Genomic DNA, 26,908 nt, shown 5'->3' on the forward strand with positions numbered 1-26,908 from the left:
ATTCTGTTTGGCACAAAAATGAAAATTCTTCCTCCAACACTTCCTCCTCCCCCTGCTTTCCCTCTTCTTCTTTAATTAGGTTTGCTTACAAGAGCATGGGCAAAGGGTTATTTATAGGAGCATGGGTACCTTACCGATGGCTAAACCTCCCTCCCACAGCAGCCATTAACTGCCTAGAAAGGGCGAAGCCTCCTGAGCCCCTCTCCACTCCGTCACAAAGTGCGGATGGCTCCGTCTTGTGTAGGCCTCCTACAGGCAGTGAACAGCTGCTGTGACTTGACCACCACAGTCATGTCACCCAGAAGACATCGTTTCACAGCACTCCATTCCTTCCCAGCTCTGTCTTTGTACCTCTCTACCAAGAATCCCCCGAGCCTTGGAGGGATAATGGTCGTGCCCCATGTAGGGTTGAACATCCAACAGTCACCCGTGCTCAGTACTGTACCAGTGATGAGTACTGAGCTGAGACCCATTGCAGAATGGCAGTTCTCTGACCAAAGCTGGCAGCAGCATTAAGCTATGAGCATAAACATAAATATTTAGAAGACAATTTGGTGGGCACAACTTGTTCATTACAAAACCACCATGGTAACTTTTTTTTTTCCTGGTTTTTTTGAGGCAGGGTTTCTCTGTGTAGCTTTGTTCTTTCCTGGATCTCATTCTGTAGCCCAGGCTGTCCTCGAACTCACAGAGATCCTCCTGCCTCTGCCTCCCGAGTGCTGGAATTAAAGGCGTGTGCCACCACCGCCCGGCTCCCAGCCACAGGCTTTTGACTGGTTGACTGTACCAGGTGTGAATGCCCTGAGCGGTTGTTTATCCCTTCCCCCTCCAGCAGTCATGCCATTATCTCCTGGCAGCTCAGTGGGGTGTGGCTCAGTCTAGGTGAGTGAGACTGTTGATGGCTTTTCTCTCCCAGCAGCCCACCTGGTACCTTCCAGCACTATGAAAGCTAGCCAGCAGGGAGGAAGTTTCCAGTTTCTCCTGCCCCAGGGGTGGGGGGTGGGGAGAGGGCTTTTTTTGGGGTGTGTGTCTAATATTATTACTTTATTAAATAACTAACATTTTCTTCTTATTTTGTTTTCAGCTTTTTGAGATAGGGTCCCCTATGTAATCCAACCCCTATGTAAGCCAAGGCTATCAGGCAGGCCATGATTCTCCCTTCTCAGCTGTGTTCACAGGCTTTAGCTACCACACCGGGCTTACAAGTAATACTTGTCTAACATCTCTCTGGAATGTAGGAGCCTTGCTAACTCTTAGACCATAGAGATTCAGGTCTCTAATTTTACGGAGTTGGCAGTTGAGTGGTCCAGGGGTGATTCATTCTGTGAAATCTTCATGCTCATTGATTTTATGCCAGGAACTCTTCTCTGTAGTTAAGAAACAGTGGTGAGTAGGCAGAGAGTCCCTAAAATTTCAGAAGTTCTATGAGAGAGAGGAGGGCAGTCACATACATGTAACAGATAATTTCTGAGAGTGATACCAGCAGAGAAAAGGAAGGCAGGATTGGTGTGTTTGTTTATTTGTTTGTTTGTCTGAAGATTTATTTATTTAATGTACATTGGGTTTTTGCCTGCATGTATGTCTGTATGAGGGTGTCAGATCTGGAATTGGGCAGTTGTGAACTGCCACATGGGTGCTGGGAATTGAACCTGGGTCCTTTGGAAGAGCAGTCAGTGCTCTTAACCAATTGAGCCATCTCTCCAGCCCCAGGATTGGTATTTTTACAAAATGTTTTTAGATTGATTTATTTTATGTCTGTGTACCACATGTGTGCCTGGTGCCTGCAGAGGCCAGAGGCAGCATTGGATTCCCAGTGGTTGTAAGTCACTATGTGGGTGCTGAACCCAGGTCCTCTGCAAGAGCAGCAAGTGCTCTTAACTGCTGAGCCACCTCTCCAGGCCCAAAACAGGATGTTTTGGTGGAGGATGGCTAAATGGAGGTGGGGCAGGATTGGCTGGCTACCTGGCATTTGAACTGAAGACTGGGGGATGAGAAAGAGCTAGTACAAGAGCCAGCAGCAGAGAGCTCCAGAGCAGAGGGGCAGCAGGCAGCAAAGAAGGGTCATTGGACTGTTGTGGAAGACTGGAAGGGACAGGAGGTGAGACTGGTCTAACCTAGATCATATAGGTGCTGGGAGCCATGGAAGGGCCTTACATATTCTTCTTAAAATGTGACTAAAACCAGCAGGCTGGAATGCTGTCGAGTTCTCCAATGCTCTACAGTCTCCAAATGTTGTGCTGTGTCCCTCTGTGTGACTTAGTGCTCTCCTAGGGAGTCGTGCCTGTTGAGCAGATGCAGGAGGGAGAATCCACAGGACTTAGGTAACAGGACAGATTGTGCAGTTGTGAATGGCAGTGCCCAGTTTCAGTATCCATGTCTCCAGGCTACAGGAGGTGCCTTTATACTGTGCTGCCTCCCTGCCTTATCCTGTTCTTTGAATGTGAGAGATAGTGAAGGAGCAAATTAAAAGGAAGCCCGAGCCTGCTAGGTCTCGTGATAGGCACTCCTCTTCTGTTTAGCTTAGACAAGAGATACCTGCCAATTAAGGCTTGCCTAAGAGAAGAGAGCATTAAGAGAGTCAGCTCATCAGATCCAGGTGGCCATTAGTCTTGGCAGGGTCTGGTGATTTATAACTGGCCTGCTGCCAGGTAGGTTGTGTGTATCTTGAAAGTACCTTCATTTCAATCCTGCTGATGTCCCAGACTTCCCAGAGCCTCTTGCTTTGGGAACCATGAGGAAATCAGTGCATAGTGAGTCCTGCAAGTGAGATGCTGTGTGAAGTGGATGAACTTAACAAAGACTTCAAGATCAAGTTTGGAAACGCTGTTAGACTTGAGGCTCACCCTATGATGTCTTTCCTGAGGATCAGGTGGTAAGGTGATGGAAACAGTCAATACACGACACCCCCAAGTGCCCGGTTCTTGAGCCTTGTGCTTTTGAGAAGATCTCCCTGGTCAGAATTGTGTTGGCCCCTACTCACGTTCTACCAGAGCTATGGGTAAGATGGCTGAAGTTTGCACATTTTCTGACCTGTAGAAAGAAGCAGATAGACCTATCTTGGGGCCTTCCCCTGTGGTTAATAAAATGAACACTGGCTGCCTGACTTGCTTGGTTTTCATTGTGGGTGGCTTCTCCATCCCTTCCTTTTCTCTCTAGGGGATCATTGAAGACTTTTGTCCACACGGTCCATCTGCTGCAGAGACAGACTGAGCTGGGCTCCCTGCCTGTCGCCGATGTTTTATATAGGTGAGCTGTCCCTTTCGACCCTTGTCCTTCTAAACAAGAGTTGTGCATGGATGCTCTTAGGGACAAATAGATTACTAAATCTTGCTAATTCATAGATTACTAAATCTTGCAAATTCATAGTTTTGAATGAATATAGAATCATAGCTAACTGCTTAAGGATGTGAAAGTGTTCCTAGAGTATATATATATTTTAAATTTAAAAACAAGTCCTAGTCTGTGATGAATTCTTAGGAGATGACAGTGTGTTCAGGTGTAAAGAAGAGATTGAAATTACTCTCAATTTGATTATCCAGTAAGACCACTTGGATCATTTGGGTATGTGTACTTCCTACACATGCCCTCCCTGCCTCTGTTTCTTTTTCCCTCATGCACGTCTGTCCATTTAATAAACTACATTTAGGCTGGGGATGTAAAACTAGGTGTAGTGGTGTAGGTTCATTAATTCCAGCACTTGGGAGGTAGAGGCAGAAGGACCAGGGAGTTCAAGGCTAGCCTGGGTTACATGAGGCGATATTACTAAAATCTAAAGCCCCCCCAAATAATTAAATAAATACAAAGAGAATGAGTACATTTTATACACAGATAAATTAAAATTTTTTGAAGACATTGAAGTTTTTTGTTTTATTTATTTGTGTCTGTGTGTGGGTATACACATGCCATGGTATGAGTGTGGAAGAAGTCTACTTGCAAGGATCAGCTCTCAGCTTCTGCCTTGTGGAGTCAGGGTCTTCTCTGTTTCTGTACCACACACTCCAGGCTACCTGGCTTGTGTGCTTTGGGGCCACCATTCACTCCCATCTCGATGTGGGTGGAAGCGCTGGGATTAGAGGTGTGGACCACCACGTATGTTGTTTTACATCTGTCCCAGGGGTTGAACTCAGGCCATCATCTTGCACAGTGCTTCTTGTCCACCAAGCCATCTGCCTGGCCCAAAGTTTTGTAAGCATTGCTTTGTAATTTTTCATTAAAGTACACTGTGAGTACTATTCAGAAGTATATTTCTTTAAACCATTTGTATTTGCTCTTTGAGCTGGTAAGTAGACTTCTGGTTTGCTGGAATGGCACTCTTGGATCTTTGCAATTCTCCTTCATCCCTTTACAGGCTGCTGCTTTTGGAAGGGGGGCCTGGATCCCCATCCTGTTTACTCGGGGGAAAACACATAGTATCCTGGGGGTATGAAGACATGCTGCCTGCCCCAGACAGCAACGCCGGCTCCAGTTCTGAGAACAAAGGTAACGCAGGCCTGGTGCCCTGGGATTAATGCTGAGACGTGAGAAGAGTGGTTTCAGATCACTGTGGCAAAGGCTTTGGCTGGAGCCCTGAGCTCCCTTTAATTAAGAGCTGAAGACCCACCCCGTACAGTGTGCTCGTTGTTTGTTTATCAGTGCAAGTCTGAAGGCTCAGACCCAGAGAGACGAGCAGACGGGCAGGCTTTACTGTCCTAGCCAAGGGCCGACTTCCCAGAACCCTAGCAGGTGACATGGGCTACTTCACTTGGCTGCTGCTCCCCAGGTGCTGAAGCTGCAGTGGACATTTGTAAGAGGGCCAGACACGCCCCGTGATGCCATTTCTTCTGATCATTTACTGTGCTCCCTATGCCCCTCCTGTCCTAAAGACAAAGAAGGCTGAAGGAAGCTTGAACTGCTGAGTCCCTTATACAACGTTTTTACAGTTTTTGTTTTGGTTTGTTTTTTGTTTTTGTTTTTTGAGACAGGGTTCCTCTGTGTAGTTTTGGTGCCTGTTCTGGATCTCGCTCTGTAGACCAGGCTGGCCTCGAACTCACATAGATCCCCTTGGCTCTGCCTCCCGAGTGCTGGGATTAAAGGCGTGTGCCACTGCCACCTGGCTTTTACACAGTTTTATAGGGTTTCATGCCAGTTTATTGTATGACCTCAGCAAAAATGAGTAACCTACTTGACAGACTCTTCGGCTGACTTGGGCCTCCTCATTGGCTCTGCAACTGTTTAGACAGCACCCAGGTCGTCAGTTCTGCTCAAGATTGTGCACTGCCCTCCCACTGGGCAGCACAGCTTGCCAAGAGTAGGCTTTGCTTCTACACTGGTTTGTCATTGTAATTGGCCATCCGTTATTATAATGACATTACTTACTGTAACATTATAACATAGTATGCCATTAGCTGTTACCTAACCGATGAAATAGGAATAAGAAAGAAAAAATCCTGAAGAGTATCTCACTGAGCAGTGATTATTCCGGAAAGACTCAATTGCGCCTCAAAGAAATCGGTGCAGGGTAGGTTGGTATGGGATCGAGAGCCTGTCCAGCATACCCCTTCATTCCCAGCCCTCTGTGAGACTCCTCTCCGAGACTCCTCCCCATCAAGCCTAAGACACAGTGCGGTGTGAGCATTGGCAGCTCTGTACTTCACGGCCCAGAGCCATAACCCTGTCTTCTGGAGAGGCCTGAGAGGAGGGCAAGGAAGGTATGGCCCACACGGTTGCCAGAGAAGCAGAGCACCTGCTGGGCCCAGGCGTGCTCACAGGAATGGGCTCCAACCTCTGTATGTTCTCTCTTCAAACCATCCTTTTGTCTCAGCCTCTCTAGTTAGAACAGTTCTAGGTAACTTTTGTTTGTTTGGTTTTGTTCTCTGTTTTTCCAGACAGGGTTTCTCTGTGTAATAGCCCTGGTTGTACAGGAACTCACTCTATAGACCAGGCTGGCCTCAAACTCAAGAGATTCTCCTGCTTCTGCTTCCTGAGTATTGGGATTAAAGGCGTGTGGTGCCGCTACCGCTGCCGCCCCCCACTGCCACCACCACCCACTGTAGCTAGAGTTTTCTGGCCTTGCCCACAGTCAGGACAAATCTTTGTCACCCGCCAGTCCCACAGCTGCTCAGACCCAACCAAGTAAACACAGAGACTTATATTGCTTACAAACTGTATGGCCGTGGCAGGCTTTTTGCTAACTGTTCTTATATCTTAAAGTAACCCATTTCTACAAATCTATACCTTGCCATGTGGCTTGTGGCTTACCGGCGTCTTCACATGCTGCTTGTCAGGGTGGCGGCTGGCAGTGACTCCTTCTGCCTTCCTGTTCTTTTATTTCTCCTCTCTGTTAGTCCTGCCTATACTTCCTGCCTAGCCACAACCAATCAGGTTTTATTTATTGACCAATCAGAGCAACTTGACATACAGACCATCCCCCAGTACAGCCAAGTGCAGACCATCTCAGACACCTGCACTCAGGCCCATGGTCCTAATCATCCTTTATGCAGACCTGCTGGGTAAAGCCACAAGGAACCCAAGAAGGGCTCCCACAGGACATACAGAACATCCCACAGCAACCCACCTCCATGTAACTTAGTACTGAAACATGTAGCATTGGCAGAATTTGTGAGAACACTGGAATAAACCCCGTGGATTATCCCTCTACTTCAATAAACACTAACTCCTGATCAGTTTGGTTTAGTTGGTCCCCTTCAATCCTGTCTCTTGTCAGACTCACACACTAAAGGACTTGGACTTTGTACTCTGAAGATGGACAAGTAAATGTAATTTAATAGTTTTAAGTAAGAATCTTTAAGATGCCACAGGGTGCGGTTTGCACAAACCTTTAATCCCAGCATTCTTATGGCAGAGGCAGGTGGATCTCTGTGAATTGGAGGACAGTCGGGGCTTTGCAGTGAGTCCCTGCCTCTAAATTAATTAATTAATTAATTAATAAAGTGGATCTGAAAAGATGGCTCAAAGGTTAAGGTTAAGAGTACTGATTTCAGGGCTGGAGAAGATGGCTCAGTGGTTAAGAGCACTGGCTGCTCTTCCAGAGGACCGGGGTTCAATTCCCAGCACCCACATGGCAGCTCACAACTGTCTGTAACTCCAGTTTCAGGGGATCCAATGCCCTCACACAGAGTATAGGCAAAACACCAGTGCACGTTAAATAAATAAATAAATAAATAAATAAATCTTTTTTTTTTTTTTTTTTTTTTTTTTTTTTTTTTTGGTTTTTCGAGACAGGGTTTCTCTGTGTAGCTTTGTGCCTTTCCTGGAACTCACTTGGTAGCCCAGGCTGGCCTCGAACTCACAGAGATCCGCCTGGCTCTGCCTCCCGAGTGCTGGGATTAAAGGCGTGCGCCACCACTGCCCGGCAATAAATAAATCTTTAAAAAAAAAAGTACTGATTGCAACCAAGTTGTGGTGTCAGAGGCAGCCAGATCTCTATGAGTTCAAGGTCAGCCTGGTTTAGAGAGCAAGTTCCAGCCAAAGCTACACGAAGAAACCCTGTCTTGGAAAATTCTCCCTCCCCCCGCCCCCCCCCCCCCCCAAAAAAAAAAATCTATATAGAGAGTACTGATTGCTCTTTCAGAGACTCTGGTTTGAGTCCCAGCCCCTACGTGGCAGGGAATAGCTGTCTTCTGACCTCTGCAGGCAGTACATGTGTGGTGCACATACATGCAGGCGCAGTGCCCAGGTACATAAAATAAATCTTACAGAACACTACAAAAAGTTTAGGGGGTCAACTCATATTCTAAAATGATCATATACTTTTACTAGTTTTCTTCTTTCCTTTGTTTTTTCCTTTTTTTGTAGGAATTAGTAGGTCTCTATTCTCTCAGATTAGTAGACTGAAAATTGTTGATGATACCAGATCCAGTGCTGGTTTGAGTGATGTGACATTGAATTTCCTCTAGTATGACATGCTTCATTCAGTCAGACCAAATCTCTTGAAATACAATGAGGGAAAGATTATAAAAATAAACACTGGAAACTTTACCTACATCCTCATTTTAAGGCAAATTCTTGGGAAAATAGGTTAGTAGTCATTTAACTACCACATAAACTGTTTTTTAGAATGGGGAACCCATAGCCAGGTGGGAGCTGTAAGAAGGGAAGTGGGCTGGGGAAATGACTCAACAGGTACAGGCGCTTGCCGCGAAGTATGACATCTGACTTCGGTCCTCGGGTCCCACGTGGAAGGAGAGAATAGTCTGTAGATTTTCCTCTGACCACCCCCCTAAATCAATAGATAAGTAATTGTAATAGGACATTTTTTAAAAAGGAGGTCATGCTTTCATGCCAGTCTTTGCAGATAAAATTGGAATATCCAAATGGCAAGTCCAAAGAAGATGATTTTATTTAGTTCCACATTTGCCATTACTGTACAATGTAATTCCATTGCCACTAGGGAACATTGGCTTGGCACCAGAGAGCAACTTAGGTGCACTGCTATGTGTGGTCTCTGCTAGCTGCAGCGCAGCCCGTGAGGTACGTTTTTATCCCCGTGTTACAGATGGAGAGGCCCACAGTCCTCTATCTAATGAAATCCTGGTTCCCGAGAGCCTTCTTACTAAGTGCTCATTCTCGGGCATTGCCGGTCAGTTAGGGATGTCAAAATTGACTCAGGCCTTTTGAGTGGCCTGCTAATAACCATGTCCTCAGTCCCTGAAACTGGTCCAAATTCCCACATGCCTTTTCTGTGTTCAATTTGGAGGTTCAAGCCATCTACTGTTGAGGTAACATTGAAATTTTTATTTGAACTGGGAATACATGTTAGTCAGTTTGCATTTTTATAGCCTCATTGTGTGTGGCACTGATTTCAGATGCTGACTTGGGGCGCTGCCTCACCGCAGACGGGCGTTACCTGTACACTACCAACTCAGCTGGAAGAGGAGTCAGCAAGTTGGGCTCTGGACTGCATGGCACTCTCAGGTCAGTTGGGGGCTTGCCCAGTGTGGCTGGAGCGCTTCACAAGTCTGTGAAAGAGACTCCAGCCAGGGTCCTGATCCTCTGATAGTGACCAAGGAGCAAGTCTAGCTCACAAGCAGGCCCTGTCTCCCCAGCTCTTGCTCTGTAAGAGTGCTCCAGCTTTTCTGTGACGGAGGTGCTTGGTCACCCGGCCAGAAAGTCCTCTTGGATGTCAGCACACGCCTTTAGTGCCAACACTCGGGAGGCAGAGGCAGGCAGATCTCTTGAGTTTGAGGCCAGCCTGGTCTACAGAGTGAGTTCCAGGACAACCAGGGTTACCCAGAGAAACTCTGTCTCTAAAAGCAAAACAAAACAAAACAAAAGACTTTTATTTGTATTTTTAAAAAAAATATATTATTTATTTATTTTACTTTATGTTCATTGGTGTTTTACCTGCATGTATGTCTGTGTGAGGGTGTCAGATCCCCTGGAACTGGAGTTACAGACAGTTGTGAGCTGCCATGTGGGTGCTGGGAATTGAACCTGGGTCCTCTGGAAGAGCAGCCAGTGCTCTTACCCGTTGAGCCATCTCTCCAGCCCCTATTTGTCTTCTTTTTAACAAAGACTTAATTACTTTATTTCATGTGTGTGAATATTTTGCCTCTATCTAAGTATGTATATGCACACATGTGAGCCTGGTGCCTGTGGAAGTCAGAAGACAGTGTCAGATCCTCTGGAGTGCAGTGACAGATGGTTGTGAGCTGCCATGGGGGTGCTGGGACTTGAACCTAGGTTCTCAGCAAGAGCAAAAAGTGCTCTTAACTGCCAAGTCATCTCTCCAGCACAAGATTTTTATTTTTAGTATTGTATGTATGCAGGGTCCCTGGAGTTGGAGTTATAGGTAGTTGTGAGCTGCTGTGTGGGTGCTGAGAACTGAGCTCAGGTCCTTTGCGAAGGCAAGAAGTACTCTCAACTGCCCAGCCATCTTCCTTCCTTCCTTCCTTCCTTCCTTCCTTCCTTCCTTCCTTCCTTCCTTCCTTCCTTCCTTCCTTCCTTCCTTCCTTTTTTCTTTTTTTTTTTCCCCAAGACAGGGTTTCTCTGTGTAGCCCAGGCTGGCCTCGAACTCAGAGAGAGCCACCTGCCTCTGCTTCCCGAGTGGTAGGATTAAAGGCCTGCGCCACCACTACCTGACTTCCTTTCTTCTTCCTCCTCTTCCTCCTCATCCTCCTTCTCTTCCTTCTCCTCCTCTTCTTCCTCTTCTTTTCTATATATTTTATGTGCATTGATGTTTTGCTATGGGTATTGGGTCCCCTGGAATTGGAATTACAGATAGTTGTAAGCTGCGGTCTAGGTACTGGGAATTGAACCCGGGTCCTCTGGAAGAGCAGTCAGTACTCTTAATCACTGAACCATCTCTGCAGCCCTCTAGCTAATATCCTTTTTTTTTTTTTTTTTTTTTTTTTTTTTGATACATGGTGTCTTATGATAGCACAGCCTGACTTCAAACTGCCTGTGTAGGCAAGGATAACCCTGAGCTCATGATCATTTCCTGGTGTCTCTGATTACAGCCTAAAGCTTTTTTTTATACAATGGTGTCATGAATTCTTGTTGATAAATGGACTTGTTTCTGGTTAAATCATTTTTGTACATGGATTTGACATTACATTTAAGGTGACTTTCAGTTAAATAACTTCTGTGAATTCTGTCAAACTGTAGTTGAGATGTTTTTAGTTGAGATATGTTTAGTAAGTCAGACCCTTTCTCTGATTTTTCTCCTCCTTCTTTCATCTTTATGGAAATTAAATGTTTGCTGTAATTTGTCAGTTTTGATGTTAATATAAAACCTGCTTCTTCTCTCTTATCTATTTGGCCTAGGTAGTCATTTAAAAGGATTAGGTCAGAAATGTTTGTATCTATATAGACCCGTGTAGGGCTGCAGATACAGCCTGACGTTCCACCTGTATCTCTTGTCTTCCAGAGGGTTTGTGTACTGCCGCAATGAGGAGCTGGAACCAGGATGGGTGGCGTATGGCAGTGGCCACCTCCTCCATCGCCCTGTGTCTTTTGACAATAAACCTCATTCCCTTTTTCAGGTCCTAGACCAGAACACACTGCAGGTAAGCAGCAGAGCACCATGCTATCTGTGTCTTGGAGGCATAAGTAATGCCAGCCAGTACACACACACACACACACACACACACACACACACACACACACACGCCGACACAGCCCCCCTTTTTTTTTTCTTTCTTTTTTTTTTTGTTTTTGTTTTTCGAGACAGGGTTTCTCTTTTGTAGTTTTGGTGCCTGTCCTGGATCTTGTGCTGTAGACCAGGCTGGTCTCGAACTCACAGAGATCCGCCTGGCTCTGCCTCCCGTGTGCTGGTATTAAAGGTGTGCGCCAACACTGCCTGGCTGGCACAGCACTTTTCTGGGTTGTTACCCTTTAGGCTTTTCCTAGTGATTTGAGTGAATGTGCTTTTTAATTTGTCTTAACATTTCTTATTTGTTCATTATTTATTTCTATTTGAATGAATGTATTCATTTAATAATTATTATTTAGAAATTTTTATAGCTATTTTTATTTGTATTATTACATTTAATTATTCATTCATTTTTTTGGGGGAAGACACTTGCTTCTGGGAGTCCATCTCTTTCTTCCATCCTATGGATCCTGGAGATGAAACTCAGGTAGTCAGACTTATTACCAAGTAGCTTTAACCACACCCAGCTTGCCAGCTTGCCCATGGATGTGTTCTTAATATTTTTAAATTTTTTATTTATTTAAAATTTTTATTAGGTGTGTGTGTGTGTGTGTGTGTGTGTGTGTACGTGTGAATGTATACCCTGTGAGAACAGGTGCCTATAGAGGCCTAATGAGGACATCATATCCCTTGGAGCTGGAGTTGCAGGTGGTTTTGGTCCTCCTAACATGGCAGCTGTGTGAGTGTGGTACATTCATACCACAGTCGATCTATCAGGTCAGAGGGGTTGGTTCTTTTCCTCTCTGGGTTCTGAAGCTCAAACTCGGGTGGGCAGACTTGCATTGTGCTCTTTGAACCACCTGCCCATCTGCCCAGACCTGGTTTTTAGCCCCAGCTGGCCTCAAGCTCCCAGTGTAGCTGAAGATGACTGAACTCCTGTGCCTTCTCCTGGGAACACAGACATGTGGCTCCACACCAGTCAGCAAACGTGGTTTGCGTTTGTTCTTTGGATCTTGCTATGTATAGCAAGACTAGTGGCTGAGCCAAAGAAATGAATGACTGAAAACTGTCTTCACTGTGAGTTTTTCACCTCTTCTTCTCTTCCTTTCTTCCTTCCTTCCTTCCTTCCTTCCTTCCTTCCTTCCTTCCTTCCTTCCTTCCCTTTCTCTCTCTCTTTCCTTCCTTCTTTCCTCCCTTCCTTCCTTCCTTCCTTCCTTCCTTCCTTCCTTCCTTCCTTCCTTCCTTCCTTCCTTCCTTCCTTCCTCTCATTTTAAGTGCTAATTGTCTGGGGAAAAAATCAATGTGTTGGTGCTGGAGGGCACTTCCTGTGCTCAGGGCTGGGGCTGGGACTAGTGCTGTCTTTTGGTACCAGGGGCCTTCTTTTTTCTTTTCTCCTTTTCCCTTCTTCTCTTTCTCTGCTTTTCCTTTTTAACTTCCTTCTCCTGTCTCTCTCATGCCCTTTCATATTTATGAAGTCACTTTTAGGTAGGCTCTTCTTAATCAGGTGCTTTGGACATAAATATGTGGTTCCTAGCTGTTAAATACAGTTTGTGTTTTGAAATTTATCTCCTAAGAGAATTTCTGAAGATATTACTTCTCTAGAACTTCATGTTGACCCACCCCAACACCATCCCCATGTGTATACATGTATATGTGTGTGTGTGTTTATGTGTGTATGTGCATATATGTGTTTCATGGGTAGGATCTTCCTGCCTCACTCTCTTGAGTTGCTGGGTTAATAGGAGTGTGCTATCACATGTGGCTTAAAGACTTTTTTTCCCCTAAAACCATCTTGTTGTTCGCATCTTAGATGGTCTTTTAATAAAAAACCCAGAGCCAGATATCAGGGTGAAAGCTGAAAGATCAGAGAAGCAGAACAGCCAGCCACCAGTTCTTACCTCTACAAAATCCTCAGCCTAAAGAGAGAGAGTTCCTGTTTCTTCACGCCTTATGTACCTTTCTCTGCCCTGCCACATTACTTCCTGGGATTAAAAGCATGTGTGCTTCTCAAGCAAAGGCATGATATCTCAAGTGCTGGGATTAAAGGTGCGTGCCACCACTGCCAGCTCTGTATCTAATTCAGTGGCTGGCTCTGTTGTCTGATCTTCAGGCAGTTTTATTAGGGTACATAATATATCACCACACAATCTCATGTAACTCAAGCTGGCCTTCACTGTGTAGCCACAGAAGACCTTAAATTCCTGATCTTACCTTTGGCTCCTTGGTGCTGGGATTACAGCATGTACTCCATGTTTACTTTTTAAATTTTGTTTTTAATGTTAGAACATACATGCATAGCTGATTCAAAGGATTTAGTAAATGTTTTTCTATCAAAATGTAACTGGAATTAAAGTCTATTTGCATTTGTTGCTTGGCTGTTCATATTTATTTATTTTTTAAAGATTTATTTATTTATATGTATACAGTGTTCTGCCTGCATATATGCCTGCAGGCCAGAAGAGGGTGCCAGATCTCATTACAGATGGTTGTGAGCCACCATGTAGTTGCTGGGAATTGAACTCAGGACCTCTGGAAGATCAATCAGTACTCTTAACCTCTGAGCCATCTCTCCAGCCCCTCATATTTATTTTATAGTCCATTTTATGAACTTTTATGCTCTTACTATATATTTTTATGTTTTATTTGTGGATATAAATAACAGTTTTATTCTGATGAGAAACCTAATGAATTTTCCTTTTGGACTTCAAAGTGCCAATGAGCTGTCACATCAGATTAGAATTTCTTCATCCTGTGTCAGGCGTGGTGGCGCATGCCTTTAATCCCAACACTCAAGAGGCAGAGGCAGGCAGATCTCTTGTGATTTCAAAAACCAGCCTGGTCTATAGAATTAGTTCCCAGACAGCCAGAGCTACATAGTGAGACCTTGTTTTAAAAAAAAAAAAAAAAAAAATCAAGTGCTGGAGAGACGGCTCAGAGGTTAAGAGCACTGGCTGCTCTTCCAGAGACAGCGCCCCCCACTTCAGTTCAATCACAACATCTGTAATGAGATCTGGTGCCCTCTTCTGGCTTGCAGGCACACATGCAGGCAGAACACTGTATACATAATCAATCAATCAATCAATCTAAAAAACAAACAGAAAAAAAATCTCTGCATCCCTCTAATGAAGGGCCCTCTTTCCTGTCCAGGTGTGCCAGACAGTGCCCATGCCAGCCAGTCCCCTCCCCGCAGGCAGTACCATGAGCACCGTGCACCTTTCCTCGGATGGCACTTACTTCTACTGGATCTGGTCTCCTGCAAGTCTGAATGAGAAAACCCCAAAGGGACATTCTGTCTTCATGGACATTTTTGAACTTATGGTGAGTTTAACTCTCATTTTGTATCATTTCAGAAAAATATTTTTTGCTTTCATTTCAGGCCCATCTATAAGGAGCCTGCAACCCTTATAGTGCCCAGTGTGCCCAGTTTCTTTGGCACTGGTTTTCCTCCTCTTGGATGCCCTTGGAGACTTCTGATTTAGAGCTGTGTGGGGTCAGTGGATCCTGTCTTTCTGAAGAGTAATCTGGCAAAGAGAGATGACATTACTGTATGCATTGTAGGAGGGTCTTAGCAGAAATGCTTGTGGGCATAACTGAAGTAGCAAGAACAGCCCCATGGGCAGAAGTGGGCACCTGGGATGTCACAGTTGGAGCTATGAGAAGGTATTGGATGTCAGCTGAATACTCACTGTGAGCCAATAAATAGTATTCTACCCTGTGGGTGAGAACATGGTCAGGGTCCTCGCAGATCAAGAGGAGCTTGAGTTCTGGCTGCAGGGCAGTTGAGTAGATTGGGATGATGGTAGTGAATAAATAAAAGATTACTCATAAATAACTAAGAAAATAAGTAATGATTTTAGGCAGTGAGAGAACCAGTCTAGTTTGCCAGATAAAGAACTTGGGAAAGCCAAATATGATGATGACCCAGAAGGCTGGGAAGGCTGGGGCAAGGAGGATCATGTTCTTGAGGCCAGCCTGTGCTACATAATGCGCTTAAGAATGACTTGTACTACATAGCAAGGCCATGTCTAAAAAAGGAAGAAAGAAGAGAGGCCTGGAGAGATGGCTCAGTGGTTAAGAGCACTGGCTGTTCTTCTAGGGTATTAGAATTTGGTTTACTGCCGGAGTCCAGCTCCAGCAGGTCAGAGAAACTGGAGAGATGTGGAGGCGGTGACTGAACACACAGGAGATTTATCTGAGGGAGCAAAACTTATTTCCTTTCTTTATTTTACTCTTTACCTTTTTATACCTAAGACAGAAATTTCTACACACACAAAAAGAAAGATTACTTCACAACCACAAATTACATATTTTCCGAAAACAAATTAAAATCTTTACACAAGAGGAAATCACATTATGATCACAAATTACATATTTTCTTAGAAGCTCACATGTAGTTAAATATTTTCCTTTGTATTATTTTTCCCACCATGACGTGTTCATCCCAAGGCAATGATTCTTTTATTATTGATTAACAAACTTTAAAGCAAGCCAAGTATAGTTCAGCCAGTGCCTTTTTCCTGGCTAACAGCAGTTTGCAGTGCAATGTAGCAAATTCTTCTCCTTATTCTCTACAAAACCTTACTCAAGTGGTCTAGATAACCAGTCCTTTTTTTGTTTTTCTTTACACACAATAGGGTCATTTAATTTCCTTTCACAACTTTGTTTTTTCAGAGGGGACACTGAAACCTGTGATTAAATCTGTAAGCTATATGACCAAGGAACTCAGACCTAACCTTGGGTGTTGGGACATAATTGCCTTCTTTGCTCATCAGGCTGGTTTTCCACAGGCAGAGTTCATGGGCCTATCTACAGTGGGTGAAACTTCCTTGTTCTCATTTTCCGTCCTCAGCGCCTCTCACATCTAGCAGAAAGAGGGTGTCTTCTCATCTTATTTCTTTTTTGTATCTCTCGTTAGAGCAACTGTCAGAGCAACCTAAACTATTTCCCCAATCATCTTCACTGTCTTAACCCTGTATCTTTTTTTTTTTTTATGAGCCAAAGTAGATTTTTATTTTGTTTTGTTTTTAAGGCATGACCTCACTATGTAGCCTTAACTGACCTGGAACTCACTGTGTAGCTCCGTCTAGCCTTGAACTAGCAGTGATCTTCCTGCCTCTGCTTCCAGAGTGCTGGGATTACAGGAATGTGCTACTGCGATCAGCAATGTCCATCTTCATCCTATGCTTCCCTGGTGATATAAGACCCATAGTACCCTTTGCTCCCTCTAGAAGAGGGATAATTATAGTCCTTAATTTTGGCCTGGGCCTGTTCAAGGCAAAACCATCCAACTTTTTTTTTTTTTTTAATTTTATTTATTTTATTTTACAATACCATTCAGTTCTACATATCAGCCACGGGTTCCCCTATTCTCCCCCTCCCACCCCCTCCTCTTACCCCCAGCCTACCCCCCATTCCCACCTCCTCCAGGGCAAATCCTCCCCTGAGGACTGCGATCAACCTGGTAGACTCAGTCCAGGCAGGTCCAGTCCCTTCCTCCCAGACTGAGCCAAGTGTCCCTGCATAAGCTCCAGGTTTCAAACAGCCAACTCATGCAATGAGCACAGGACTTTTAACCCTGTATCTTTAAATCATTGATCTAACTAAGCATCATTTTTCTATAAAAACCATCTTCATTATGATCTGCAAGTAAATTGCCCAGTGAGGAGTGGGATTTTCTCATGAAACAACCACATTATACTAGATCCAGTGGGATTCTTCCTTAGCAATCACACCATGCCAGATCCGGTAAGAACACCATAGCAGCAAGCAGGAGAAGCCACAGCAGAAGTAAGGGGCGTCCTGGAGACAAACACCCCTCCCCCAGGCTTAGCTGTGCTAACAGTGAGCTGTACTCCATAAGCCCCATTGCCGACTGCAGCTCCTCCAACATGGCCCCTCAGTTTCCAGCACCCTCTTGGTGGCTCACAACTATCTGTAACTCCAGTTTCAGGGGATCCAGTGCCCTCTTCTGACCTCCTTAGGCACTGCACAGACGTGGGGTATAGACACACATACAAGCAAAACATCCATATACGTAAAATACAATAATTTTGTTTTTGTTTTTCATGATAAGGTTGCTCACTCTGGAGACCCAGCTGGCCTCGGACTCAAAGCCTCTGGGATTAAAAGCGTATGCCAGCCGGGCGGTGGTGGCTCACGCCTTTAATCCCAGCACTTGGGAGGCAGAGGCAGGTGGATCTCTGAGTTCGAGGCCAGTCTGGTCTACGGAGTGAGATCCAGGAAAGGCGCAAAGCCTTACATAATAAACAAACAAACAAAAACGTATGCCACCATTGCCTGGCTAAAAATATATATATATATATAAAGATATTTCAGAATAAATGATACCGGGCTTTAATAGATATCTGACACAAGAATGGAAAGTGGTACATTATTGTGAAATTTTAGATTAGTTAGAATACAGTGAGAATTCTAAACTTTCTAGACATAAAACACACATATACTAAATGATGAGGAATTAGGAAAGACTAGGCTAGCCAGTAGGTTTCTCGATGCAAAAATAGAGATGTATTTTCACACCCATGGTAAACTGATTCCCAAAGTATGAGCCAGCTGTGAAGACAACGCGAAGCTGTGTTTAGGGACCTGGTTTTGCAGTCAAAGGCCACACCTGCTGGAGGTGATGAAACAGCCTTGCTGCAGCGGAAAGCAAAGGCTGAGGAGGGGAGCATGCTTTAGGTCGGAAGGAGACCTTTGAATCACTGGGGGAGGTCTGACCAAACAGATCAGCCGTGTGCTTCGTGTCTCCAGGTCTCCTTCCCCAGGACTTGGATGGGCAACACCTGTACCTGCTGAGGTGTGTACCTCACTTATACCAACACTTACACCTCACAGGTCCTGCCCTAAGACTTTCGAGTGCGGGTGTCAGGAGCTGAGCCACCATATTTGGCTGGCTCCTCTCTTCCTTCTCTCCTTTCTTTTTTGTCTTTAGTCATAGTGAGTTGTCTCACTCTGTTGTCCAGGCTGTCCTCAGACTTACAGAGATCCGCCTGCCTCTGCCTCCTGAGTGCCGGCATTAAAGGTGTGTGCCACCATGTCTGGCCTTTCATCCTCTCTAGAACCTTCTTGAGGTACGAACATCACACCACCACACAGCTCTTTCCCAGTCCAGCCGTGGTTTACTTTTTGTTGTTAAGTGGTCAAACAGCCTTCCTTTTTCTTGAGCATGTAGCTGTGTGCGATGTAATTGATCTGTACACGGTTACAGAAACTGCTCACCTTCCTGTGGAAAAGCCTTGTGTGCCCATCCTTCTAGCAATCATGATCCACAACTCCTTTCCAAGACCCCTTCCGTCCGCTCTAGCTGCTCTTCTTCCTCATTTGGCATATGGCTTTCTACTGCAGGTGCTTAGGCTGCCTTCCGCCAGAGCCTGTCCCTGGATTGGCGGTGCAGAACTCAAATGAGGAAGCTGTCATAGGATTTAACTAAATGGCTCGTCTTTCAAAACGACTTGTCATGAAATGCCTTTTACAACGATTAAGTAACCATTATAGGAAGACACTTAGGTGTACGATGTAAGAGATGGGATGTAGGGGCCAGTGAGATGGCTCAGTAAGTAAGGGAACCTGCTATCTAGCCTGAGCACTTGAATTTAATCCCAGGACCCATATGGTAGAAGGAAAGAATGACTCCCACAGGTTGTGCTCTGACCTCCCAGCACCTGTCATGACACACACACACCTACATGTACACATACACATTGTATTAGTTCAAAGCTCTGATCAAACACTGTGACCGAAAACAACCTGAGGAGGAGAGGCTTTATTTTAGTTTACAGCTTATGGTCCATCATGCAGGGAAGTCAGGACAGGAATTTAAGGCAGGAATCTGGAGGCAGGAACTGAAGCAGAGTTCATGGAGGGTGCTGCTTATTGGCTTGCTCTCTATGGCTTACTCAGCCTGCTTTTCTATACAGCCCAGGAACCCTGCCCAGGGGTGGCACCACCCATTGTGGGCAGGACCCTCCCCCACCAATCATTAATCCAGAAAATTTGAGCCAGGGCATGGTTGCACTTCCCTTTAATCTCAGCACTCCAGGAGGCAAAGGCAGGTGATCTCTGTAGACAAGGCTGGCCTCCAACTCATAGAGATCCGCCTGGCTCTGTCTCCTGAGTGCTGGGATTAAAGGCATGGGCCACTGCTGCCGCCACTACCACCACCTGGCAATCTCTGTGAATTCAAGGCCAGCCTGGTCTAATAGTGAGTTCCAAGATAGCCAGGGTTATATAGTGAGACCCTATCTCAAAAACAAAAAGCAAACAAACAAAAACCAGAAACACAAAACACAAAACAAACAAACAAACAACAAAGAAGAAAAAGAAAGAAAATCAAAAATAAACAAACAAAAAAGAAGAAAAAGGAAGAAAATGCCTATAGGCTAATCTTAATGGTGGCATTTTCTTAGTTTGAGGTGCTCTCTTCAAGATGACCTAGCTTGTGTCAGGTTCACAAAAAACAAACCAGCACATGCAGAAAGAAAGGAAAGAAAGAACTAAGATAAGGCGTGAGTGGGTATCAGGGACTATGGGGGTCCAGCCCCTCAATAGTCCCCTCCAGGGTCCTACAACTAGCTGAAATTAATCTTTGATGAGAAGAAATGAATCTAATGTACACAAAACTCCTTAGTTCATATCCTTTATTATTCTGTGTCAGTTATAAGCTTATATTTTGCTCTCGTATTTAGCTCATTTCTAGCCTGATTTCTCTCTACACTTGTCTGTGGTCCCCTCTAGGTTCTATCTTAATTCCTTCATCTAGTTTTGCCCCTTCCAGGTTTTCATCTATCTTGTTCTTTCCCATATCATCTCTTCTCCCATCTCCTTTTCTCTCCTCATCTAGTTCTTCCTCATCTTGTTCTTCCCCATCTGGCTTTTCCTCATCTTCCATTTTATTCCTCTAGTACTCTCTTCTAGCCCTTCAATCTACTTCTTCCCCATCTCAGTTTGTTCCTCTCAAGTTCTTACCCATATAGTTCTTCCATTCTCTTTTCTCTTCTCTGTCCTCCAGTGCCCTGGAAGTCCTGTATATATACACTTACATGCAGTATTCCCTTAGCAGTTCAAAGCCAGGCTTCCAGGGTCAAACAGAGGGGTGGTAAGAATCACATAGGGAGGCAATAACCGTTAATTATCATTTGCAACCCCAAAGGGAAGTGACCAATGGGGAAATGAATTAACTAAAGGCTAAATTCAGGTAATATCTAAGAAGAAGGCTCTTATGTGCTCAACTATAGTCTTAAATGTGATTGGTAGAAAATGTTAATCTAGCCGGGCGGTGGTGGCGCATGCCTTTAATCCCAGCACTCGGGAGGCAGAACCAGGCGGATCTCTGTGAGTTCAAGGCCAGCCTGGGCTACCAAGTGAGCTCCAGGAAAGGCGCAAAGCTACACAGAGGAACCCTGTCTCGAAAAACCAAAAAAAAAAAAAAAAAAAAAAAAAAAAAATCTATAAGTTGCTAGGCCAATGGGAGAAAATAAAACTGGTTTGTTTTTTTTTCCTGTGACTCCTATCTGTCCAGGCTATCTGCCGTTTTTCTGCAGGGTTGGGAAAGTGTGCTTGGTCACCAGGCAACCTGTGTACAGCTGGATGCCTCTGGTGATAGTTAAAGGGAGATCTGGAACTAGAGGTAAGGTTTGGGAAAGGAAGAAGTAAAGCTTAATTGGCACATCCGCCAGGCCTTCTCAAACAGGTAGTCTGGAGGCTTAGGTCTGTTCTTAGAGAATACTGAGGTATCTCTAATAAGGTACTTTCCTCCATCTGGGGATGGACCTGGCCGGATGCTGCCAATGATGATAATTACAGGGAGGCTTGAACTGGGGTTCTGGCTGAGCATAGCTGTCAGTGCAGAAGGTTATCCAAATATTCCTAGAAGTGGTTAGGTAAGGAGTTAGAGGTCTATAAAGTTAGTAAGGCTGTAAGAAAGGAGGGTCCGAGCTAAATTGTGTAAAGCTATTACTGAACATCCACCTGACCTAGGCGGTGTCTCCTTGTGGAATTTGTCTTAAATCAGGAGACTTGCATGTGGACTGTTATTACTGCTAGTCCTTGAAAGTGGCCAAGGGAGATAATCTGATTCCAGAGAAAGCCTTTCCTGAGGCAGTTCTCCAAATACCTGGAATGTGTATGTCCAGAGAGTGGTCAGTCCACACTGTTAGCCCTTCTTAGGGAAAAGTCAATTGGGAAAACTATGAAGGCACACATGATTTTCATAACAGAAGACAGCTGATATATAACAAGCCAAGTAACACCAAAAACTCCTTGGAATTTGGCTTCCTCTGGAGGAATTCCCTGATCCCTCCAGATCCTCCTGATCCCTCCAGGTTTGCCATAACCAGCTGAGTTCTTATGATAGATTCCTGCGACCTGCAGCAAGTGGAGAGAAGGGGGAGGGAGTGTGGAGGGCACCAGACAAGTGACTCTAGCAGTGGCCATGTGCATCTCTTGTGCTGCCTGTGGGCACAGCAGCCATAACACCTTCAGACTGGACTGGGACCTGGAAGGTGGCCATGCCCCCCGCCCCCCATTACCCACAGTAGTCCAGGCTGAAGCAGGGCCTTATGTGGCTGGCTTACAGGAAGGAGTTTTTTATAGGGAGCAGAGCACTCATCATGCTCCTCTGAACCTCATGCTTATGTGCAAAAGCAATATGGTCAAGTTTAGAGTTGGGGGAACTCACAGTGCGGTACTACAGGCTAGGTCATTCTGTCCGGGGGTAAGGGCCTCCTGAAACTCCAGACTCAGAATTCCAACCTTTGAGGCTCTAGAACTGCCTGCACAGCAGCCTGCCTGGACCCTGTGCTGGGGACTCCTGACACTCTGTACCTCTCAGAGCACTCTTCTTAGGTCCTGCTTGTTTTGCCTGGAAGGTCCCCGGCTCCTGTAAACACTGCTTCTCATGGTGGGACTCAGTGGCACCTTACCTCTTGTGCTCTCTTCTCAAGTCCTGGGTCTCTCCCCCTTCTCCCTAAGAGTTGATTCCCACCAACTATGACCTAGACAAGTAAGCTCCTCTCCTTCATTCCCCCAAGCCTTTTGTTGTTGTTTTCCTTTTTGAGGCAGGATCCTTCTATGTAGATCAGACTGGCCTCTGCTCCTAGAATACTGGCTTAAAAGCATTTGCCAGCATGCCTGGCTGTTTACTTAGTTTCAGTGAGTAACTGCTATATTGCTTTGTCTGGGTAGCTGGTTGGTGAACCTTTGTCATCACGGACTTGGGTAGGAGCATGGGAGTTAATTAAGAAAGGGGAAGAAAAACATAAATACTAAATGCTGGGAGGGAAGAAAGTAGGGCAGTTGGAGAGGACAGGATCTCCTGTGTCTTAGGTGGCTGGTGGGGCCCTTCCTAACAGGCAGGGTGAGCAGTTTGCTTGGGACCAAAGGATTCCTTATGACATGGCACCTCGATGCTAAAATTAGAACAATCCTGGCAAATTGCAGAGAGTAGACAGTCTGCAAAGAGGGGACAGCAAGTAACAAGGCCTGCAGTAGAAGGCGAGTGTGGTATCCAGGAGGGGACAGGCCATGGTCACTGAGAACCTGGTGACAGAGGGCCAGGCTGAAGCAGCTGGGACTGAGTCAGTTAGCAGATGCCAGCCCTCACGGCCTTCCTAGTAGAATAGATTGTTTAAAATGCATTCATTCGTTTGCATGGGAGGGGATGCACTTGCCATGCGTATAGAGGTCAGAGGACAACTTGTGGGTTCCTCAGGCTTGACAGCAAATGTCCTTCCCGACTGAGCCATTTCTCCAGCCCAGTGTCATGGGTTTTAGTGTAACTGGGAAGTCAACAAAGGGCTTAAACAGGAAAGGATGTGGATTTATGGGACTTTAAAAAATATTTTATTTTTAATTATGTGTCTGTGTATGTGAGTGCCAGTGTCCACAGAGGCCAGGGACATCGGATCCCTGGAGCTAGAGTTACAGTTGTGAGCCACCCTAAGTAGATGATGGGAGTCAAGTGCTCGTAACTCCTGAGGCATCTCTGCAGTCCCAGGACTGACTTATGTTTTACAGTGATTGCTGGGTGCTATGTGGCTAATTCTCTAAGGAGAAGGCTGGCTAGAGCTGGCCAGTGACCTGCACTGGGGGAGAAGCCCTTGTCGCTGCTAACTGCACTGCTTCTCACCCCTCCAGCTGTGTCCTCCTTTTGAGCTCAGTAGTCATGTACTCTCTGAGCTGCATGGCTGAGTGTTGCTAAAACCGCCCAAGTTCACTCCAGAAAACCAATGAGTTTATTAGGCTTCCTTACAGACTATAGATGAGAGGATGAGAGGTTAGTTTGTGGGAATGTGGGAGCTCCTCCCCCAACAGGGGGCACCTGAAAAGCCTTTACCCACCAGGACTTCCTTGCAGCTGCAGAAAGGGAGACCTTCTTTCCATGTCTTCCCTGGTTAATATATGCTATATAAACTATATATACTTCCCCAGGGCCATGTATAGTTAAGGCAGAGATGCTTACAACAGGTGGTAGGAAGTGGCTGGATATTCAAGTGAGGGTCTCTGACCCTCCCCACTCCTCCACGAGGGATTATTAACAGTTAACATACCCAAGGGATAACCTATTTTGCAAGGGGTACAGCCGAACTCAAGATGGTGGTTGCTTGTCTGTACAGTCACCCCAACACTGAGACTGTACACATTTAGTCCTGCTGCTCACTGGTGCTCTGTCCTCTCAGTTTGCAGAGCATTGAGTGTAGTAAGAGACTGTTTTACATTAGCTATTGATTTCCTCATAGGGCCAAATGGTAGTGCTTTTGAATGCCAAGCTTAATAAGATCGATTTTTGTCTTGGATGCTTTTACAGGGTTATATTTAGAGTTGTGTAACATAAATAGCATGAGGGTGTGGGTAAAATAATGCAGTAAGAAGTAGATGTATTAAATTTTAGGGAACAAAAGGCAACTTAAGTAGAAATGCCAGAGGCAGGGGTGGGAGCCCGTGAGATAAGGAGGACACGGCTTAAAGCAGAAGCAGTAGAGAAATGGGGTGTAACCACAGAGGCTGGAGCTGCATGTGAGGGAGGACCTATGGGAAATGCCTCCCCAGGGCTGGGGATGTTCTGGTGACCAAGGCTGCAGGCATGCACCCCTCAGGCAGCTGGCATTCAAGGTCAGGCCATGAATGAGTTACTGTGTGGTCATTTCAGAGAGGAGCAGTGGGACATGCTGAGTTGTGGATGGTGGGGCACTGATGGGCAAGCAGGGAAGGCTGCTGGTGACAGGAAGTCACCTGTGAGTTGGTGACTTTCTGAGATCTGAATGATGGGATTGAGCCAGCCCTGGGAAGTTCTGGGTACAGTGTTCCAGCTGAGTTCTTGGGCACCAAATCAGTGGCTTCCATAAGTGGAAATGTGGAGCTAGGAGGCAGGAGAGGAGCCAGCAGGGTCCCTGTTGGCTCCACCTACTTAGACAAAGTAAGTGCTTACAGTAATAAACCAGGGAAGGGCTATGCCGCGGAGACCACAGAAGCAGAAACTCCAAAGGTCTGTGGCCATGGCCACCCGCAAGGGAGTTAAGGGGAAGGTGGGTGGTTCAGTCTTTAGGTTACAGTGAGCTGTGCGGGGTGGTGTTCGTGAGAAGGTCCAGAGTTACGAGGCCGAACCTAGTGAGAAACAGAGGGTGTGGGAGCAGAGCAGCAGCCTGGGGCTCCCCAGAAAGCCCCTCCTTCTCTGCGAACACGTGTGCAGCTGCCCTGGGATCTTCTGACTGCACTTCTCAGTTTCATGCTTTCCCTTGCCCTTTGCTGCCAGCCTTTCCCTCTGGACCCGGCTTTGCTTTCTGTGGGCTTCTAAAGGCCTGGCCCGTGGCACCCTCGTTCTTATCTTCAGGGGTTGCAGCAGCAGGCCAGGCTTGCTCTCTTCCCTGGTGGGATGGGTCTCTGAGGCCCTCCATGTCTAGGAGGCTGGGTTTGCCAGGAGCATTGGTTAACACAGGCCTCCTGAGATGGATCAAAGTCTTTGTTTTAAAGACACATTCTTTCAAACTGGGTGGTGGTGGCACAAACCTTTAATCCCAATACTTGGGAGGCGGATCTCTGTGAGTTCGAGGCCAGCCTGGTCTACAGAGCTAGTCCAGGACAGGCTCCAAAGCTACAGAGAAACCCTGTCTTGAAAAACCAAAAAACAAACAAACAAACAAACAAACAAACAAAAAAAAAACCAATCCCTCCCCCCCCAAAAAAAACCAAAAAACAAAACAAAAACAAAAAAACCCCACTGGCCCAGATCTGAGTCATTTGACAGTGAATCCAAGTGGGCTGTTCTGTGTTTGAAAGCAGAGAAAGCAGTCAGGAAAAAGAGGCGAGGAAGAGGGGCGAGAGAAGCCAGGCCTTGAGAGCAGTCTCAGGTGGCTCGAGAGCTGCTTCTCCTGGGGAAGTTGGCAGGGGGAGAACACAGGGCCTTGAACTGGAGAAGAAATGAGGAAGAGAAGCTTCTGGGAAGTGATCTGAGTCTTCAGCAATGAGAAAAGCAGGGAAGTTTTTGAAAAAAAGGAAGAAGGCGCTGGGTGGTGGTGGCGCACGCCTTTAATCCCAGCACTCGGGAGGCAGAACCAGGCGGATCTCTGTGAATTCGAGGCCAGCCTGGGCTGCCAAGTGAGTTCCAGGAAAGGCGCAAAGCTACACAGAGAAACCCTGTCTCAAAAAAAAAAAAATAAATAAAAGAAGAAAAGAAAAGAAAAGAAAGAAAGAAGGCAGAGACATGATTTGCAAATCTGTAATCCCAACACTGGGAGGCCAAGGCCAGCTTTGACTATATGTGAACTTGAGGTCAGCCTGGGCTACATGAGACCCTGTCTCAAAAAAAGGAAAAGAAAGAAAGATGGAGGGAAGTGTAATAGGCTTTCTTGGACCTCCAGCCCCCCAAATCATGACATGGAGACTTATTATTATTATGAATGCTTGACTCGACAAGGTTTCTCTGTGTAGCCCTGGCTGTCCTGGATCTCGCTCTGTAAACCAGGCTGGCCTCAAACTCACAGAGATCCCCCACTAGTTCTTATAACTTAATAACCTATTTCTCTCATCTATGTTTTGCCTCCAGGCTTTTTACCTTTCTTTTATCATGTATGTCCTACTCCATGTCTGTCTGTCTGTCAGCTGCCTGGCTGGCAGGCTCAGCGCATCTTTCTCTCTTTCTCCCTCATTCTCTCTTTGTTCTTGTTCTCTCTCAGAGTCTAGATTCATTCCTCCTCCTATTTATTCTCCCTTTCTGCCAGCCATGCCTATCCCTCTACTGCCTAGCTATTAGCTGTTCAGCTTTTTATTAGACCAATCAGGGGCCTTAAGCAGGCAAAGCAACTTATCTTTACATTGTTAAACAAATGTAGCATACACAAACCTTTACATAGTGTGAGGCGTTTACCCACCACCCCCACAGCTTCCCAGAGTTTTCTTGAGTATGAGCAGCAGGAAATATTAGATAGAAGGATTTATTGCAGAGAATTTTTTGGAGATGAACAGATAGATAATAAAGGATAGCCTCGAGAGGGCCTGGAACCTTTTCCAACGGGCCCGGACTGTCTCTGCCCCAGGGTTTTTATAGAGACGCCAAGGGGTGGAGCAAAAGACCTCCTCCCCCAGCACAGCCGAGTGCAGAGCATCTCAGACCCCTGCACTCAGGCCCGTGGTCCTGATCATCCTCTATGTGGACCTGCTGGGTAAAGTCACGAGGAACCCGAGAACGGGCTCCCACAACATAGTTAAAGTAATATTCTGAAACAGAGTAGGACATACAGAATGAAGGAAAGGTAAAAAGCCTAAGGCAAGATGCAGATGAAGAGAAACAGGTTAAGTTAAGTT

At 45.7% G+C, this 26,908-nt stretch overlaps 1 protein-coding gene across 7 annotated transcripts in view; it reads left to right on the forward strand.

Annotated features, from left to right (window-relative positions):
* Hectd4 (HECT domain E3 ubiquitin protein ligase 4) overlaps positions 1 to 26,908 on the forward strand; it is a 171,952-nt gene that overhangs the window by 41,714 nt on the left and 103,330 nt on the right. For all 7 annotated transcript variants that reach the window (XM_037198666.1, XM_037198667.1, XM_028855651.1 and 4 more), the window contains exons 3-7: positions 3,157 to 3,246; positions 4,349 to 4,479; positions 8,805 to 8,913; positions 10,868 to 11,006; positions 14,240 to 14,410. In XM_037198666.1, coding sequence (XP_037054561.1) covers positions 3,157 to 3,246; positions 4,349 to 4,479; positions 8,805 to 8,913; positions 10,868 to 11,006; positions 14,240 to 14,410 — 640 coding nt within the window. The remainder of the gene's footprint in view (positions 1 to 3,156; positions 3,247 to 4,348; positions 4,480 to 8,804; positions 8,914 to 10,867; positions 11,007 to 14,239; positions 14,411 to 26,908) is intronic.

The sequence above is a fragment of the Peromyscus leucopus genome, chromosome 23 (assembly GCF_004664715.2).
Source record: "Peromyscus leucopus breed LL Stock chromosome 23, UCI_PerLeu_2.1, whole genome shotgun sequence".
NCBI lineage: Eukaryota > Metazoa > Chordata > Mammalia > Rodentia > Cricetidae > Peromyscus > Peromyscus leucopus.